Genomic DNA, 19,729 nt, shown 5'->3' on the forward strand with positions numbered 1-19,729 from the left:
AGGAATACTGTTGGAAAGAAATGTTGTTAATTGTGGTGTTTACTGTTTTAGGAGAATCCAGATGACGATTCCGTATCACCACTAACGTCGCATCATGCCATCGTAAATCATCGGCCGCTGGTGCGCAAATGTTCCCAGCAGATCAACTACGAGGTTGGACCAGCCGGAACCGGCCAACCGTACATCACATATCCGCAGCTAATGTTCCAACCGAAAATGTTCTTCGCCCTTGGTTCACCAATTGGGATGTTCGTTACGATACGAGGAATCGACGCGCTGGGACTTGATTTTAAGCTACCCACATGTGAAGGGTTCTTCAACATCTTCCATCCTTACGACCCGGTCGCATACCGCATTGAAGCTCTGATCAACCCCGAACTGAGCTCACTGGCACCCGTGTTGATACCGCATCATAAAGGCCGAAAGCGAATGCACCTAGAGCTGAAGGAAACCGTGCTGCGGGTGAGCAATGATTTGCGCCAGCGAGTTACTGACGTGTTCCGGAACACGCTGGACACTGTGTACTCCTTGCGGGCGATGGGATCGAAGCCGGACCCGAAAGCCATCCAGAAGGAAGTGGACAAGGTGTTGCAGGACCAGCTGAAGTTCGAAACGAACGACTCGACGTCCAACTTGTCTGGGGCTAGCGATGTGGACAGTGGCGAGACGAACCTACCGCTGGGTCAGCTGAATCAGTCCCGGCGTGTCGATTACGTGTTGCAGGAGGCACCGTTCGAATTTATTAACGAGTACCTGTTTGCCTTGACCAGCCACGTCTGTTACTGGTAAGGACGATTTGATTCATCATGCACGTGTTTTAGTCGAGCCACCATTGAGATTAACTGCCCTTTTTTCATTTTTCAGGGATTCCGAGGACACGATGCTGTTCCTCATGAAAGAAATCTACAACAGTCTCGGCGTACAGACGGACCACCAGGTGCCGCAGCAAACGATGACGATCGAACGACCGCTGGCGGCCACTAGTCCTACAGTGGCTGCTTCCAGCTGTTCCTTAAATAGTAATTACAACCTCTTCCCTCATGACGAACAGTCAGCGAGAGTGTCGCCGAATAGTAGGCTATAGTAGGCAGCATAATTCAGATACGGGATCGCGAAGACAGCATTATGAATTCGCTTCTAAAAGAACGGTAGATGGCCCTAGGCCATCCCTATCGTTGTATCCTTAGATAGTTGCTTATATCGTTTTAATTTGTTGAACACTGAAACTTATTTTTTAACTAAAGACACGGCGTACTATATTGTTCAGGATCGCATGCATGTATTTTTGTTTTGTTATGCTTTAAGCTTTTTTTATAAAATTGAACAGAATGTCCGTTCGTTTGTTGTAAACGTAGGTTTTGTAGTCAGTTTGTCAGATGTTTAGAAAATAAATATAAGATCAAGCACACGCACGGACGCCGAGCAACGAATGGCAACGTATAGCACCTGGCCATTCAAAACTGGAAATAAACGAAAATGTATCACTTACGAAACATATGTCGCATATTCAACCCCTTACAGGCGAACCCACGAAGAGAAGCGTCAGATAGTTAATTGAATTAGCACTAGCCGCCTGAGTTCTTTCATTCCATCACAGACCAAACTCTATATACGTTACTCAAATGAAATTCACTAGCTTCAGCTGTAAGGCATTTATTGCATCATCAAGCCAATCTTTCTCGCTCTTCAATCAAATATTCAACTGTGCCGACTTGGTAACGACCTTGTCCCCATAAAGCGCTACAACGGGGTTAACCTCGTCATTCACAAACTCAACCACTTGATCCGCCGCCCGGCCGGTGAACGTCTTCGGATCGAGAATGCTAGCGAGCTGACCGAGGATGGGCGCAAAGTACGGATCCGCCCGGATTCGATCGACCAGATCGTTGTCCTTGCCATGCTGCTTCACCTGCGCGCCAGCCTCGTGCGACAGGACACGAATCTTTTCATGACACACTTGTCGGTCGCCACCTGCCTTCACCATCGCCATGATGACGTTTTCCGTTGACATAAATGGCAGCTCCTGGGCGATGTTGCGCTCGATCACCTTCGGATAGACGACGAGCCCCTGCGAGATGTTGAGTAGCGTCAGCAGGCACGCATCCGCAGACAGGAACGCTTCGGAAAGAGTCAATCGCCGGTTGGCGGAATCGTCAAGCGTCCGTTCGAGCCACTGCACGGCCAGCGTGTTGGCCGCGTTCGCCTGCAGCGTGATAAGGTGCCGAGCCAGTGCACAGCAACGCTCCGACCGCATTGGATTGCGTTTGTATGGCATCGCGGAACTGCCAATTTGTGTCTGTTCGAATGGCTCCTCCAGCTCCTTGCGCGAGGCCAACAGGCGCAGATCAGAGCACATTTTGTGAACGGTCGCTCCGAGACTCGCCAATGCCGACACTATTTCCAGGTCGACCTTGCGTGAGTACGTTTGGCCCGTGACGGCGTAGCAGCGCTCGAAGCCGGCCAGTTTCGTGACGGTTTGGTCCAGCTGTCGTACCTTGGCACCATCACCCGCAAACAGCTGCAGGAACGACGCCTGAGTGCCAGTCGTGCCCTTCACGCCCCGGAAGCGCAAATTGTCCCGGCACACGCGCAGTGCGCGCTCGTCCATCAGCAGATCCTGGATCCAGAGTGTGCATCGTTTACCGACCGTGGTCAGCTGGGCCGGCTGAAGGTGCGTGAAGCCCAGCGCTGGTAAATCACGGTGTTGCATGGCAAACGCGGCCAACTGCTTTACAACGCCGACCAGTTTCGGAAGCAGTTGCTCGAGCGCTTCCTTCAGGATGAGAAGGTCCGTGTTGTCACCGACGTAGCACGAGGTCGCACCGAGATGGATAATTGGAGCCGCCAGAGGGCACTGTTTGGCAAACACGTGCACGTGTGCCATGACGTCGTGCCGGGTGAGGGCTTCTTCGGCAGCGGCCGCCTTGAAATCGATGTCCTCGACGTGTCGTTCCATCTCCCGGATCTGCTCTTCGGTAATGTCCAAACCCAGCGACTAAAGAACGGCACATAACGAAAACGAATGTGAATGATGAACGAAAGGATAACGGTGGGCGTTGAGATATAGCGTGCTTCATACCTTTTCGGCCTTGGCCAGCAGGATCCATAACTTGCGCCAAGTGGAGAACTTGTGCTGATCGCTGAACAGATACTGCATTTCCTTGCTAGCATAGCGGGTACTCAAGGGCGAACGGTACCCACGAAATTCGGCATTAACTTCCATTATCCTTTCTGGTTGTGGTGCTGTTTGAAAAAGCTAACTTGTACAACACGTGTTTTGATGCGGGGCACCTCCTGCTGCGTACGATTCGCGATCGCTACTGTTACTGTTGGTAACTGGCCGCTTTGGTCGCGATCTGGATCCACTAGACGACGGTGATGCTTCGAATCTCGATCAGATAACTTCACGAGTTTTTACGTCGGCCAAGGCCTTTTGTAACGCAATTTGTTTGTTGTTTGTGGCTCTGCCTGCTGATAAGCAAGATGCCAATCGACGACAGCAAGCATACGATGGGCACAGTTAAAGATCATTTCATGCTATAAAATGCATGCACGTTTAACTATTTTAGAAAACTAGTCGTAAACTTAATTGTCTCCAGATACTGGGAAGTGCACTAAGGACAGTAAGACTTTTAAAATGCTTTAAAAACGGAATAAAACAAGTATCGGTCTAACCTTGTGTACTGTAAACTTCACGTGTTGGCTTATGACAGCCAGCAACAACTTGGTGTACAAGCTTGCATGGTGCTACTTATTGCGCTATACAATTGCGTGCAAAATGTTGATTGGTTGTTAGGTCGGTTGTATCGGTTGAAAATCGGATTCATATCTGTTACAATATATTACTTATTCCTTTAGGAAGAATAATGAATTATTATCAAATAAATCCAACATCAGCCAGAGACATATATTACGCAAATTATTAAAATTAGACACAATGAGACAGGCCTTACTGTCCATTAAAACAAGCAATGGGATTGCCAAACAATGATGTGAGAAAACCATAATATCCTTACTAAACAATTGCCCAAAACCTACAAGGACATAGCTAGGCATTGTAGTATTGTTACTTTCTTAGCACAAGAGAGTCAAGCGCTATTAAAAGCCGATGAGCATGCACCCTATAATATTTATGGTTTTTTTCCACTGCAACAACGCTTACAACATTTCCAGCACTATTTCCGTGATCGCAGGAATTGTACGCGTACAGTGCGATGATTGCTCGAGGCCGTCTCGAAAATGCGGTTGTCCTTGAACCAAGACGGGGCCTGGAAGTGATTTTTCAATGAACGGTCACGCCCGTTGAAATCATTTCCACTTTGTATTGTCTTTGGTTCATCTTTTTGTCTTCTTTATTAACCACAAACAGCGGAAATCGATAATCCACGCAACATACAACCAATACCGCCTTATTTGGCGGCGAGTGTAAGAGACATTTCTCCGAAGCTTTTCCATCGATCCTGCAAGTCGAAGGGAGGCACGAATCGTTCAATCAATCACTCTGCCAGCCATACCTGACCGTGGTCAACATGTGTCAAGGACACTGATCGAGCTTGAGGGATAAACCGTTCTTGAGACGATATTGTTCACGCCAAAATGATCGCATTTTTTTATGCAAACCTTCACTTCCTTGCCAGCGGCGGTCAACGGTCAACGCTCTACGGAGCCGGTAGACCGGCGGTTGATGAGTTGATCTGACAACAACACACTGACACGGTGGCACGTTATTCCGCGGTTACAAAATATAAGCAACAAAAGCACGCTCATAACAAATTTGCCAACAAAGCAATCGATCGAGCAGATTATAGGGGGTGAGCACTGCTTCCTAACTAAACAAGCAAACAACCCCGTCAATTATGTCGTTCGAAAGCCACCCTTGCTCGATCGATCGTTAACCACCCCCTCGCATGCACGATGCCAACAGGTAGTGGGGGTGGAAAAGTGTGTCTCGTGAACTTGTCCTTGCCCGCGACCCGTGCGATGGACGAATGCGTTTTTATGGAATGCTTTCGCTTTCTTTCGCGGGCCCTCTGTCCGCTGCGCATCCTCACCGCTTCGACGCGTCCACAATTAAGCGGCCACGGCCACTCGAAGCGTGTAGTAGACGTGCGGATACGGACGAGGTAGGTTAACAAGAGATAGATAGAGAGTGTGTATGAGAGAGAGAGGACAAATAATAGGTGCATGCACACATTACATCGCACAAAGTACATCGCCGTCTTGGATGCTGCCGGTCGTTTTGATTTCTCGCCTGTTTTGTTTTATGTTCTTCATCCTCTTCGAACGCATTGTCGCGTGAGCATAACCGGAGAAGAGGGCCCTGGACCTCTGTCTCTCGGCGCCGGTGGCCTTGCATTATTTTGCAGCAAGGGCCGGAGTCATTTCTCTCAATTTATCGCTCGGGCCTGGCGTGTAAGGTCACGCGGGTTGAATGTCACCAAGGTCACGCGGTGGTTCTAAGTAGGCGACGCGAGGGCCCAATTGCTCCTTCTGGACGTTTCATGATGTGTTTTTTTTTTTTAATACGATCACCCCTCCAATCCCCAATCCGGAGTCCTACTGATAGTGCCACTTGCGTGGAAATCCCTCCGGTGCTCCTTTCCCACACCCTCCCGCGTGCGATGGGTTGAAAAGGAGGCTGGGTGGGGGTGAGCAATGCTGGCGCGAATGAATGATTCGCGCGCGCGATCGTTCGCGCAAAACGGTACGCAGTCGCCCGGTGGCTTGCGTACGATTCGGAAGCTTCTCGTGCTCGGTGGTGCGCCTCAATCGAATGCGCGCAAACCTTCGCACTTTGGTCCGTTTTGAGCCTCGGCTTGTTAGTTGTTGGTACCACCCTTACGCAGCAGGACATTGTGAGCACAAAGTTCAAGCGAAGTACAAGTAGGACACCGCGTCAGGATCCGTCCCTGGTGTTTTGCGCAGGACGTGTGTTTAACTCGCGGTTATCAGAACCCGTCCAATCCGAGTTGAACACACACGAGTGACGCAATCGTGGCCAGGAAGCCAGACAGATTAGCGGTTGCTACATACGACCACCGGTCTCAGAGCAGTGGTTACGCAACGACCTATTGCAAACGGTCAGTTCTCGCCAGTGGCCCAATCTGAAGGAGGCTAGAAAACCGATAGCTCCAGCTTGCCCACGGGCATTCGACGTTCGTGTAATTGGTTTAATTGAATTCGTTTGCATAAAACTTTCCACCGTCACCGCCGCCATCGGCGAGTGCGTTCGTGCGTGTGTGCGACAATTCCCGGTGTGTGCATTGAAGTTGAAAAGTTCACGGTGTTCGGTCGCATATCCCCGTGGCTGCTTAAACCTGCAACAACATGGAGCTGTGGTTGATGTGTTTGGGGTTGCTGCTCCGGTTGCTGAACGTGTTGCTGAAACCTTTTGTCGCGTTCATCGGAGGACCTAAACGGACCACACCATTTCCCGAGATCCGCAACGAGATGCTCAACATACCGGCGGTCGATCTGGCGGAACGGATCCGCAACAAGGAGGTAAGACATCCTTGACCAGCTAGCAGTACAATCAACCGATCTGGTGCGTTACGTGCGTTACGTCCGCTTGCCTTGGTGAACACTGACCGGTCTCGGGGTGCCGTGGATTCTAGTGGATGACCTCAGCTGGCAGTCATCTTGCGTGCGGGTTCTGAGCTTCCACCTTCACCACCTTTGTGAACGAGGAAGTGTGATGGGCACACGGAGCCTGTTTTTTTTTCTTCGATATTTTGCTCACTTCAGCTCAGCTTGGGTGGAAAGGGGACGGGTGTAGAAAAAAGGATTGCTTCGCGAGTGGAACACGAACAAACAGTTCGTCGAGTGGGGCGTTCTGTTTACCTCAATCCGGCTACTTCACGCGGTTCCTTTCGCGTGTGAATGGCTCCCCTGCTCGTCTAATTGCTCGCGGCGGATGAATGGCTTTTATGAGCTCACAAGTGGGACGCGAAGAAGGGTGGGAGGGAGGGGTTAGGTCGTACCTGACGATCGTAAACTGATCGCAAGTGATGTAATTATTAGAACCGTTGTATCTTCCGTAAAAATGTTCACATCAAATGCGGGCGCCAAAAAAAAAGGATCCTTGAAGCAAAACAACCGGCACGTTTGGTAAAGCATTTAGTGCGTTATGGGTCATTTGGTTTGTTCGGTTTTAATGAGAGATCGTTTTACTGTGAGTACTAAAAATCCAGTTACCCTTGAATACTACACTTCAAGGTTAATGTGTTTATTTTTTTTTTGGATACGATATTTAGTCTTTATTTAGTCTAAAGGGAACTGTTGTTTCATATTTCATCGTTACGCTCGCATCGATAGCGTGATCGCGATCGTCAGTGTAGTGAAGATCAAGAAAGCTATGACAGCCATTATTATATTACTTTTTTTTTGTTTATTGCTTTTACTGTCGTCGCTTAAAATCTAATCCTCAACGGTTGCCGGAAGCTACCAAACAAAGGGCCCACGTGACACACTTTTTCGCACGTACTTCCTTTTACGGGAACGCGATAAAAACCCACCGAACGTTGCCCCGTTGGAGTAGAAGTACAAAAAAATACATACAATAGCCAAAAACCCACCCTAGCGCACAGAAAGCAATTACAATTACATTGTTTCACCGAGCGTTGGGAATGGTCGAAGGCGTTGACCACATGGCGCGTGGTTGTAATAATGCGCAATTAGCATTCATCCCTCGAGAAAGTGATCGAACGCTCCTGCCCTGTCGTGCTGAGGAGGCGTTAAGTTGTTGAGATGCTCGGAAGGAGTATCGTAGAGTAGTAGGAAGAAGGTGTGAGCGAGTTTGCAAAGTGGGAAGTGTTTGTAGATGATCGAACTGGCAAGCACAACAAACTGGCCCTCCCTATAAACGGTCCATGAAAGGGCGTAAAGCGTTCGCGCCTCAGGAGAGCTTGGATATAAAATGATGAGCAAAAAAAGCGAGATAAAAGAGGGACCTGTTTCTTTGCTATCCACACGCAAGAACCTGTTCTGTGATCGCATTTGGTAGGGCATCTGTTGGACGATCGTTCCTGCTGCAGGATCGTTTTGAGCTGAGAGAAGAATACTTGAACCGAAGCAGGCAAATAAGCAAACAGCATTCCTCTCGATGTCTTCAATCGCCTGTCGATGGTCGAGCGGTGGACATATTTAAATTTCAGCTCAACAAACACGGACCACCTGTTTCATTTGGAACGTACAAAAAAAGTCGAAGTTACCGTACTTTCCCGGGTGCATTAGTCACGTTTTTGCACAATTTTAAGCTCTACAATCAAGCAACGTTGTTCGGTGAGCATAAAAATGAGCTGTGAAAAAAATCCGATTTGAAACAAAAAAAAACCTAAACGTTCTGCAGTGGGAGGGAGCTGTTGTACTCGAGAAAACAAATATATACCTCCAAATGAAAACGGCACGAGAGCGAGGCGGATTTGCACATACTCGCCACTGGAACCAGTATTTGTAACGGTCAATTGGAATGGCTCAAGAGCGCAAATGAAGCTAAATCTTGCCGACCTTGCCAGCCGAAAAACCCGGGAAGCCAGCGCCCAAGCGGAAACGGTCACTTTGCGGAAGTTTCTGGTTTCGCCGGCGGTGTTTGGGTCGTGCGAAATTATCTACTTGAATCGCGAATGAACCGAATCACTTATCTGCGATGCGCTAAACGACCCACGTGCGTGCTCACCGCAAACAAGGAGCCTCCACGGGTTTGCCCGCACCCCTGGCATGGGAACAAGCTTTTCAAGTTTTCCCCACCTCCGAGTGGGCGCGTTAGTTTTCCCACAGGTGCACCAGGCCACCGGCAGTGCGTGTACGTGAGGGGGTGGCATTTACAAAAATGGCCAAAACACGCGCATGTGCGCTCCCGTGCGTGACATGTGCCTGCGAACATCGCGTTGATCGCGCAGCGCATTCGATCATGCCGGCGATCGTGTATTGATTTCGTTTATGGTGCAGGGTGGCCTTTGGGTTGTACGAAAAGTTCGTTCGATAAACCTGATCACCGTTAGGATGTAAAAAATCTGCAGTGCAGTGTAGTGGCGATGGGTTTTGCTAGTCAAATAGGTGCTTTTAATTTTGTTTTGATCCGTTTGGAAACTGCTTTAAGTTATGTTAGTGCTCGGCAACCTGCCTTTCTTTTTCACACTTTCCACGAGAAACAAGCTTTCGGAGTACGGTCTATGATATTGAATAGCCAAGCAACTGGATTAATTGGACAAATACTTGCTCTATTTTACCTTTCTGATACTCATGAGACTGTTGATTTAAAACGCTATCCTGTTGAATCTGGAACGCATTTGATGGCTCAAACTAAACCGACGCAATCGTGGCTCGTGTTGTCACCCTTCAGCGTTGTTTCGATTATATTTCCTCACTACCTTCTCCACGCCGAACAGGGACATAAATCTACCCGAAACCCGTACTAATGCAGTCGAACGCAACAACACGGTCATGCGCACGTTTTCTAATCGTCGCCCATTAACGCGTCCGAGCAGGTACTCGCGAATAATTTAAGGAAAAAAAAATAACAGCCCCCATTACAGGGGTTAGTGAAGGTTCGAAAAAAAAGCTGTCCGCGGAACCCGCCGGCGAGGCGATTTTTGCAATTTCAATCAGGTGCTAACGACCGACTTCCTAACCGTTCCTACGTTTGTGTGCCCTTGTTCCTTTCAGCTTCGATCGGAGGACGTCGTGAGGGCGTATATCGAGCGGATTCGTGAGGTAAACCCGCTGATCAACGCCGTTGTTGAGGAGCGATTCGAGGCCGCCATCGAAGAAGCACGCCGAGCGGATGTCCTGATCGGCGAAACACAACCCCTGTGGCTGATCAAACACTACCCACTGCTGGGTGTACCCTTTACGGTGAAAGAATCCTGCGCTCTTCGAGGTGCCCCACTCACTGGTGGATCCCTTGCTCGGCAGGACGTGCGAGCAGCTGCTGATGGGGAGGCCGTGGCACATCTGCGAGCTGCCGGTTGCATCCCACTGCTCGTCTCCAACACACCCGAGTACTGCCTGAATTGGGAGTCGTACAACCACGTGACGGGACGAACGCGCAATCCTTACGATCCACGCCGCACCGCAGGAGGCTCATCTGGGGGTGAGGGAGCACTGCTGGGTGCGGGTGCATCCTTGTTCGGGGTTGGAAGTGACGTGGCCGGATCGATCCGGGTACCGGCACATTTTAACGGCGTTTTCGGACACAAACCAACAGCTGGAGCCGTCTCCATTCACGGCCATTTCCCGATGTCAACGGACGAGCGGTTCGCGCGGATGTTGACGGTTGGTCCGATGGCACGATATGCCAAGGATCTGCCCACGTTGCTGCACATTATGGCCGGACCTGGTGCGGCTCGACTCCGGCTAGACGAACCCGTGCAGACGCGTGACATCCGCGTGCTGTACGCCGAAGATATGGGCTGGAATCCGGGCCACGTGCCGGTTGATGACGACATCCAGATGGCGCTGTACCGGGCAGTGCAGTACTTCAAGCGACACGGACTCTCCACTGAGCGGGCCGAATTCGAGCGGTTGCCTGAGGGCATGGAGCTCGCGTTCAGCGTGTTGCAATCGCTGAGGGACGTCCCGAGTATCTTCCATCATCCTGAGGATCCGAAGGCCCAACACAATCTGCTGCTCGAGCTGGTTCGCTGTGCTGTCGGACAATCGCGGTACAGCCTCGCTGGTATCATGTTCTACGTGATATTCGGTTTGAGGCATTTCTTTACTGCCGACCGGTTGCTGACGTACCAGGAAAAGGCGGTCGCTCTACGGACTCAGCTGATCGTAAGTCGTCATCGAGTTAATTCGCCTCTTTCGGGTGTTTGGATTTTATTGACGGGTTTGTTTTTTTTTTCGCCTACTCCTCTACAGGACACTCTCGGTACCGATGGGGTGTTGTTCTTCCCGACCTACCCGACATCCGCACTGCGCCATTACGAGTCATTCGGACACATCATGGGCGTAGGGTATACGATGCTGTTCAACGCTCTCGGGTTGCCGGCAACCCACGTGCCACTTGGGCTCGACCGGAACGGGCTTCCGATCGGGATACAGGTGGTGGCCGCACCCTACCAGGACCGGCTGGGGTTGTGTATCGCGCGTGAACTCGAGGCAGCTTTCGGTGGTTGGCAGGCACCTAAATAAGAGACCGTGGCGGAATTGATTCCAAGCACCCTCTGTGGTGGGTGCTTCTGTGAAGGTGTACATAGACGAACGAATGGCGGGTGAAATGTCCTGAAGGGGAGTAACACCGCAATAAGCACATTGTGACGTCCGAGATGGGAAGCTGTGACGATGGACAATGCTGCCAACAAAGTGACTGCTGGGCGAGACTTAAAGACTTTGAAAGCAACGAAAGAATCGCATCATTAGGGAGAGAGTGAGTGTGCTTCCACGCGAAGGACACTCTCAAGCGTGTCCTGGCGCGAGGATAGTACAGCTTCTCTCCAAAATCACTGCATAGTGACGACTGGCCATGCCAGTATGCCAACATTAGATTAGAAGATCAACGAAAAAATGGAACAAATTTAGAAGGTTATGTTAGTGTTAAATAAAAACGCATTAATTGAACAACATACAACATGGATGCATGCAAAATAATGGAGTTGGCATTGTGATTTATTATTCTCAGAGAATGCAGTACAGAATGTTACATTCGCGTGTGATAATTTTCACCAAATTAGGATCTTCTTTAGCATAGTCTACTGTGATGGATGGTGAGAAAATAACATGATCCTGGTTTTGGTACAGAAATGGGAATGAATTTTGCTGCTCCTGCTGTATGCAATAAACCTGAAGCAAAATGTCGTCAAGTGATCCTATTTTTCTATATTTCCTCTGAGCTACTAGAACCGAACTGCACCACTTGGGGCTTTACAATGATAACATCTAATTTTGAAACTTGCATCGCATTTCGGTGTCAATATGCAATAGTTTTCAATGCACACATTTTCTATCCCCGGAGGGTTTCCGCATTCGGGCTGCGTATGGACGATATATTTTGCTCATTAACAAGCTCTGTACAAGAGCAAACTCCAGCTCCTATCTGATCGTAACGCCTCCCAATCTGCCTAAGTCAATCCCGGAATTGGAAGTCAAAAACAAGTTGTCATTCTCCAGCCATGCTACACCATCGAGAGGTTCTTGCTGTTTTTCCTTCCTTCGTTTATCGGTCCCCGCGTACTGATAAGTGCTCCGAACGCGAGTTCGGGCGCGTTTCGGAAGAAAGTCCACCCTGAGCTGGCGGTTTTTCAGGTTCACCACTGATAGCAGGCAACCCACGGGGGCAATCGATAAGCGGCAGTACTCGAACCCGGCCCAAACCGAGCTTCAGTTGCAGTTGTTCAGTGCTGCGAGTCTGCCGCTTGACCTTTGTTGAAAAGAAGGCAAGTGTATTAGAATTGCAACGGCACTCGTATCGCGTCGACCATCGGACGATTGATCGGTCCGGGTACTAGTATAAATCCGCAGTAAATCCCAGACCGTCGCGCACGGTACAACTTACTGCTCCACCAAAAGCGATCAGCGTTCGATCATTAGCTCACATTAGAGCTGTCTAGTGACGTGATCTCGCGCTCAGTCGATATGGAGTTGTTGCTGAAGCTGGTCGCATTCATCCTGCGCGTGGTCAACCTCGTGCTCGAACCGATCCTGGCGAGGTTGGGAGGACCACCACGGACCGAACCGTTTCCGGTGATCCAGAACGAGCTGCTGCTCGTACCGGCTACAGAACTCGCGGAAAGGATACGCCAACGTACCGTCCGCTCGGTGGACGTGGTTCGAGCGTACGTGTTGCGGATTCGAGAGGTGAATCCGCTCATCAACGCGGTTGTGGAGGAACGCTTTGAAGCTGCACTTGCGGATGCAGTTGCGGCAGATGAACGCGTGGCGGTTTGTGCTGGTGATGAGGATGCCCTTAAGAAGCTGGCGAAAACCAGCCCATTGTTGGGTGTACCGATTACGGTGAAGGAGAGCTGTTCGCTGCAGGGCCTAGCGTTGAGTGGTGGAGTGGTACATCGACAGAACCTGACGGCTGAACAGGATGGAGAGACTGTCGGTCTGTTGAGGGCTGCTGGAGCTATCCCGCTGTTAGTGTCCAACACACCTGAGTACTGTATGGCGTTTGAATCGTACAACAACGTGACGGGTCGGACACGCAATCCGTATGATCCACGACGCACCCCAGCCGGGTCTTCTGGTGGGGAAGGAGCGTTAATCGGGGCAGGAGCCTCTGTGTGTGGGGTTGGAAGCGATCTAGGTGGGTCGATCCGCATTCCGGCGCTTTTCTGCGGAATCTTCGGCCACAAACCCTCGGCAGGTGAGTAGAGATGTTGCAGGAAAGGGTCAGATTCAATTCCAGACCTACGGATGTTCGGAAAACGTCCGGTGAAAGTGAGTCATAATCACAGATGACGCATTTCCCAGCTGTGATGAGGAATTATCTCGCGTTTTAATGAGGGAGTGATTGAGCCTACGATCAGTAATGGTAGGCTGGCGTAGCTGATTGATGGATAAACATAACGGCCAGGAGAATGTTGCAATTATCATGCTGTGGGGGATTGTGGGGAACTTTGGATCGCACGTGGACCTTAACGTCTCTCATGAATCGTATCTCAGACACAAGATCCATCTCACAGATCCTGTTTAACTGCACAGTTTTGCATCCAAGAACCAAGAATCCAAGACCTTGCGATGATGATTGCCCAAAATACGAACGTCTTATCATGCACACGTTGCGGTTCATTGGTCATACCCCGGATCGTCGTACGTTTCGTGCAGTGAAATCGTGTCATGTTTCGCGATCCCGGATGCACCCAAGCGATGCACTTTGGCACACGCCTATGCCCACGTTGTTGCCGGCGTCAACCGGGCAATCAGAAAATGGCACAAAAAAGTCACGAGGCCCTTGTAACGCTGCACGGCATTAAGCGTTGGTTCCGACCGGTGTGGGGAATATCGCAAATAGCCGCGCGATTTAATCGATGCAATAACTGTGGAAATCTTCTAGAAAGGTGACTATGCAAATGAAAGCTATATTTATTGCGTCGACAGTTAAACGCAAGTTGAACCATGGGCCAACGTGGGGTACGTGGGAACGAATCACGGAAATAGTAAAGTTTTACTGGCCAGTTCTGTTTCCAGGGCCGATCGTTCCACCAAACAGGCGTAATGGTCGTTTTTACTCATGCAACAAGTGAATCACACGCGCGCACCACACGCAATGACAATCGTTATCAGTTGATACCGATTAAGATAGCCAGATAGCGAGACCTACCAGCTACGTGTGACGCATACCGCGTTTGGGAAAACGAAACCAGAGAACCGTCTCATTCAGATTAATTTATCGTCACTTGTTACTTTACAGTGGAGTCACAAGAATGCTCAAATGCCCGTTTGTGCGTTCGTTTCGCAATAGAGTTTCGCTTGCGAATGCAAAACGTGCACGTCAAATGCACCTCGGTACGATGGATGCATTGGGAGCACGAGGTTGACGCTGCATCACTTTCCCCAGGACACACACGCATTTACCGTGACCGTATGATTTATAACGCCGTGATGAATGTGGGTTAGACGATTCGCTTGTGGGTGGGGGTCTTGGTGAGTCGTATGGTATGCACGGTGTATAATAATAAGCTCACTATTCACGTGTTTCAATATGCAACGGCCAACTACGATCAACAAGTTGTTAGCTTATTACGTGCTGCAGATGCAATGGATACGCCAGAGATGTGGTTTAGATGATGGGGTTTACTCGTTGAATAACTTTAAGGATAAATCATGCCAGGATACTGTTCACCCGAAGCCAATACGCTAATGAAGCAATGTCTTCCACCCTACGTAGGGATCGTCTCCATCAAGGGACACATGCCCGTCTGCAGCGATGCCCATTTCGATCAGTTTCTTTCGCTTGGGCCCATGTGCCGGTACGCAACGGATCTACCACTGCTGCTGGATGTCATGAGCGGACCGAACGCCTCCAAGTTGCGCCTTAGCGAACCGGTTGATGTGGACAAGGTGAAGATCTACTACCCGCAAAAGCTGGATCTGACCATAAATGCCGTCCCGATTGCACCGGAAATTCGCGAAGCACTCCGGAGTGCCGTGAAACACTTCCAGAATAAGGGCACCTACTCGGAACCACTGAACTTCCGGTACTTCTGCGACAGCATGCAGATCGCTTCGACCTCACTGCAAACGCTGAAGGATGTGCCGAGCGTGTTCAAGACGAACAAACCGAACCTCCTGTGGGAACTGGTGAAGGTGATGATGGGTCAATCCGAGCACACGTTTGCGGTAATCTTCATGTATCTGCTGTCCGCGTCGAAGGCAACCGTGACTGAGCAACATCGGGCCCGGTACATGCGGATGGCCGCTGAGCTGAAGAAGGACTTCACCGTGAGTATTTTCCCTGGCATGGTGGTGTAATTTCTCGTGCTGATTTGTCGTGTGTTTTTTGCAGGATAAATTGGCCACCGATGGCGTGTTTCTGATGCCTTCCTTCCCGAAGCCGGCGTTGCGCCATTACGAATCGTTCGGTCACGTCACCGGGTTTATGTACACGATGATCATGAATGCTCTTGGTCTGCCTGCGACTCAGGTACCGCTTGGATTTAACCGTGACGGGCTGCCCGTGGGCATCCAGGTGGTGGCCGGACCGAACCAGGACCGTCTATGCATTGCGGTGGCTCGAGAGTTGGAGAAGGCGTTTGGTGGTTGGCAGCCACCGAAGTAACCGACTGGTACTAAGCATCCCCCTACTCAATAGCGGACGCAATAGTGTTGTAGCGAGCTGAAGGGAGAAAACTGACATTCGACACCGGGCGTTTGCCTTCGTCCGGAACATTCCAGCTGTCCCGACTCGGTACTAGTGTGCATGCGTATGCCCACGCACTATGTGTGCGAGGAGACGTTGTTCTGTACGATTAAATAGAGGTTATACTCGTAAATAAATTTTCTTAGTATAGGCTACGATAACATAAAATTGCATTCGATCTTGTTGAAATATTTCAAACGACCATTCGAGTGCAATAAGATAGGTTTAATAGAAGGCAAAATACGACTTTAAAGTTTTTAGAATTTTTGTGTAGGCTTAAATTATGCAGTCTCTTAGATGGCCTCAAAAATCAGTCGCTCAGATGGTCTGACTTTCGTCAGCAAAAACCCATTGTCCAAGACGAAACTATTTAGCGTTAATGTTTCCCCAAAAACCGGTTCCGACAACGTTATTTTACTATTACAACCTGCCCCAATAATACGTTACAGTGGCCTGTGGTATACGACAGCGGAGTGGTAAGGAAGTTATAAGGATTCTCTTCATTGATGCACCCGTGCGGCTCTTTTTACAGTGCACCAGGGTACAGCGACCCTCTTGTCCCGGTCGAGTAGTCATTCGAAGTCGTTGCAGAAGCCTGGCGCTGGCGTCGGAATATTGAACCCTACTCTTTATTGCACTATCTCGCGCAGAAGATAGCCGTAGTTCCTTTAGTTCCGCCATAGCCTGGCGATCTGTTAAGCCGAATACTGGAACGACCTTACGGACGACCTCGTTCCTTTGGTTATGGAACTGTAGTGTCAGTTTGTCCCTGGTGCTTTCTCGTGATGGCCTTCCAGAGCTACACCTCGTCGGACCAGCTGCTGCACCGGCAGCGCGAACGCCTGCTCGAAGGGGACGGATCTCGGAAGTTGTCGCTATTTTTTGCCACTCTGTGTGTGGTAGATCTGTTCGGTGTATTTCCCATCGTGGCGCTTCCAAAATCGATAATCTCCTGCGGCCTGTACGGCCTGCCGCTAGTGCTCTTTGTGATTACACTTCAGATCTACACCGCGGTCGTGCTGGGACGTTGCTGGACCATTGCTGAAAGGCTGGACCCATCGATTGTGGCCAAAAACCGCTACCCATATGCTGCCATCGCCGAGTTTACTTATGGCAAGCGGATGAGCGTCTTCGTCACGGTGCTTCTCGATTTGACCGTGTTCGGTGGAGGTATTCCGAATCTGCTAGTAGCCGCTCAAAACCTGCAGCTTCTTGGAACCCGTGTCAGTGGAGACACGTTCGAGATTTCGTTCTGCTACTGGCTGCTCATAATCGGTCTGTTCCTGTGTCCAATTATGTGGTTAGGTAGCCCGAAAAACATGCGAACCCTGGCCAGTGTGTCGGTGGTGGTGTGCAGCAGTGTGGCGCTTTTGACCTGGATATCCATCGGTGAGGATACCTCCGGAAGCTTTACGCCGTTCAAGGACATCACGCTAGGTTTGCCGCCGTTCGTGCAGTTGCTTAAGACGTACGGAATAATTGCTTTTCAGTTCGACATCCACCCGATGCTGCTAACCATCCAGGTCGATATGCAGCACAAACAGCAGATCGGAAAAGCGGTGTGGTATGGCATCTGCACCACTTGTTCGCTGTCGGCCATAACCACTCTACTGACGGCCTATCGCTACGGCATGGATGCGACCAACAACGTGCTGCAGATTTTACCACGTAGCTGGTCGTTGTACCTCACTATTTTGCTCGTAACGTTGCAACTATGCTTGTCCAGTGCCGTGGGTAATTCGGCTCTATTTCAGCACATTGAAGATGTTCTCGGTGCTTCGAGGGGTAAGTGAACGACCGTTTTATTACCTCGGGACGTTTTACCATCCTGATGTCGTTTCTCATGTTTGTACCTTCGGCAGACTTCACCATTAAACGGTGTCTCATTCGATCGACTCTCGTATGGCTAGGGGTTTTAATCGCAGAAATATTACCCCGTTTTGATTTGGTGATGGGAATAATCGGTGGTACTCTTACCGGCCCATTGATTTTTATTCTGCCACCACTATTCTATCAACGGATGCTGGAGCTAGAGAAAATTTACAGTCAGGAGTTGAAGCGATCATACTCATCGGAGTCATCCCAGTTTTCGGAGGATATCACCGGTGACACGACAGATGACGATCTATCAGCTTCCGGCGTTCGTCGAAGCTGGTACGGTTCGATAGGATCCCAAGGATCGCTATCGATGGCTAAGTTAAGAAGTTCCGTTCAGGGATGCGTCGACTTGCTAGGCATTCGATTGAAACAGTTTTGTCAGCTCATGTATAGTGATTGCATTCTCGCCGGAGCAGTGATTATTTTCGGCCTAGCTGCGACGTTGGCTTCCACTTATTATAATTTGTTTGACGTTCGAGAATCCCAATTGTGGTTTTCTTGCCTTAGTGGGTGGCGGCGATAAACATGTATGTCGGTGTACATACTGTAATTCAAACATGGCTTTCTATATGAGAAGTTCATAAGCTAGGATTGTCATATTTGTTACTAAAAGACTCATTTACCAGGAGTTTGGTATTAAGAAAGCTTATATCCTTTTTCTTTTCGGTATAGACTGAAAATTAATTTTATATCTTGACTATGAAGGGAAAATATGGAATTATTTGGGTTTACATAAAAGAGCGCATCATTGAATAAACGGTGAATATAGCTTGTTTGAAAAGTATTAATTTTATTTTGCATGCATGAATTATTCAATTATTTTTGGCTATTTAATTGAAGGTAAGTTATGATCTTCTATTTTGATCAATTTCTTATAAAAGCGATATAGACACGTGCATCAACCGTATGTCGAATTATGAATATTTTATAGTGTAAAGAATAATTTTTGAAATTTACAAACAGCAATTAATTGTAGATAGAAATACTAAGGAATTTCATTTAAATTTGAATGCATATATCGGGATACCGAAGGACTTGGAAAATTCAAAATTATGCTGTCAGCTGTCATTTGTTGACAATTGTTTGGTCAACATTATGTGTACACGATTGTTTTGTTTAGTTCAGTCTGAGAAGTAGAATGTTTAGGGATTTATAGTTAAAAGAAATAATTAAACTTCTATTGTTTATGAAAACAAGCGAGAATGTTCTAAAGAAGCAATATAGTGAGCTTTAATAAGAAAGTCTATGAGTTGATAAAATCTAAACGTATTCCACGGAGAGCAATTTAAACCACGTGTTTCATTAGCGTAAAAGAATAACGTGTTATTGAACGCTCAACAATAACAAAAAAATCTTTGGTTTGATTCAACCTTAGTGAGGTATTAATTAATACTAGCTGATAAATAAACAAACGTACAATGGATCCAGGGTTCTGTCCCGATTGTGGGTCAATTTTACCGGTGCTTCGAATGATCAACAAAGTCACATGTTACAATTGTTGCAGTGATTTCGATGCTTCAGGTAATGTAAATGACATTGGCTTGGCTTTAGGTGATGAGCACTAAGCAAAATTTATTTTTCTTTTAGCTTTTGGCACGATGGAAGCAAACTACACAATTCATTTCAACTCATACGAAAATAAAAAATCGAATCAAAACAAACGTAATGAAGAAGAAGTCGATGGCCCTGTCGTACAAAGGCAGTGCCCTAAATGTGGAAACGACAAAATGTCCTATGCAACATTACAGCTTCGTTCCGCCGATGAAGGACAAACAGTATTTTTTACTTGTACGAAATGCAAGTACGTATTACGAAAAAAAATCCATCATATTACAACGTTTGATATGTATCGTAATATTTTCTGTTTCTTTTCTTTTAGATTTAAAATGTCTGAGAATTCGTAGAACCTATACAGCATAAAATTTATAGGTTATATTATTGGGCTAATAAAAACATAATGTCGTTCACATTTGTGTTCTTTTGATATTAGTGTGAAAATGCTCAAATTTTGATAATGTTATTTTAACTCACCAGGAAGGGTTTCCA

General features: G+C 48.5%; 6 protein-coding genes across 6 annotated transcripts in view; 5 read left to right on the forward strand and 1 right to left on the reverse strand.

Annotated features, from left to right (window-relative positions):
• LOC128721953 (uncharacterized) overlaps nt 1-1,487 on the forward strand; it is a 40,504-nt gene extending 39,017 nt beyond the window's left edge. Inside the window, exons 3-4 of the mRNA XM_053815763.1 lie at nt 52-785; nt 865-1,487. Of these exons, the coding sequence (XP_053671738.1) occupies nt 52-785; nt 865-1,084 (954 nt within the window). The 3' untranslated portion in view covers nt 1,085-1,487. The remainder of the gene's footprint in view (nt 1-51; nt 786-864) is intronic.
• Nucleotides 1,488-1,637: 150 nt separating this feature from the next.
• LOC128731227 (adenylosuccinate lyase) lies at nt 1,638-3,223 on the reverse strand. Its single transcript, XM_053824333.1, has 2 exons — nt 3,080-3,223; nt 1,638-2,995 (listed from the first exon to the last, which is right to left on the reverse strand). The coding sequence occupies exons 1-2, from the start codon at nt 3,221-3,223 to the stop codon at nt 1,691-1,693; spliced, it is 1,449 nt and encodes a 482-aa protein (XP_053680308.1). The 3' UTR covers nt 1,638-1,690.
• A 3,104-nt stretch (nt 3,224-6,327) lies between these two features.
• On the forward strand, nt 6,328-11,576 carry LOC128731372 (fatty-acid amide hydrolase 2-B-like). The gene is made up of 3 exons (XM_053824487.1): nt 6,328-6,501; nt 9,664-10,776; nt 10,864-11,576. Exons 1-3 carry the CDS (start codon nt 6,328-6,330, stop codon nt 11,134-11,136), a joined length of 1,560 nt encoding a protein of 519 aa, XP_053680462.1. The 3' UTR covers nt 11,137-11,576.
• A 984-nt stretch (nt 11,577-12,560) lies between these two features.
• Nucleotides 12,561-15,944, forward strand: LOC128731694 (fatty-acid amide hydrolase 2-A-like). The gene is made up of 3 exons (XM_053824826.1): nt 12,561-13,309; nt 14,834-15,387; nt 15,452-15,944. The coding sequence occupies exons 1-3, from the start codon at nt 12,577-12,579 to the stop codon at nt 15,722-15,724; spliced, it is 1,560 nt and encodes a 519-aa protein (XP_053680801.1). The 5' UTR covers nt 12,561-12,576; the 3' UTR covers nt 15,725-15,944.
• Nucleotides 15,945-16,590: 646 nt separating this feature from the next.
• On the forward strand, nt 16,591-18,206 carry LOC128721066 (uncharacterized). Its single transcript, XM_053814774.1, has 2 exons — nt 16,591-17,590; nt 17,668-18,206. Exons 1-2 carry the CDS (start codon nt 16,591-16,593, stop codon nt 18,204-18,206), a joined length of 1,539 nt encoding a protein of 512 aa, XP_053670749.1.
• Nucleotides 18,207-19,101: 895 nt separating this feature from the next.
• On the forward strand, nt 19,102-19,704 carry LOC128721068 (DNA-directed RNA polymerase I subunit RPA12). Its single transcript, XM_053814779.1, has 3 exons — nt 19,102-19,204; nt 19,271-19,484; nt 19,563-19,704. The coding sequence occupies exons 1-3, from the start codon at nt 19,102-19,104 to the stop codon at nt 19,585-19,587; spliced, it is 342 nt and encodes a 113-aa protein (XP_053670754.1). The 3' UTR covers nt 19,588-19,704.
• The last annotated feature ends 25 nt before the right edge of the window (nt 19,705-19,729 follow it).

This window comes from Anopheles nili, chromosome 2 (genome assembly GCF_943737925.1).
Source record: "Anopheles nili chromosome 2, idAnoNiliSN_F5_01, whole genome shotgun sequence".
Classification (NCBI taxonomy): domain Eukaryota; kingdom Metazoa; phylum Arthropoda; class Insecta; order Diptera; family Culicidae; genus Anopheles; species Anopheles nili.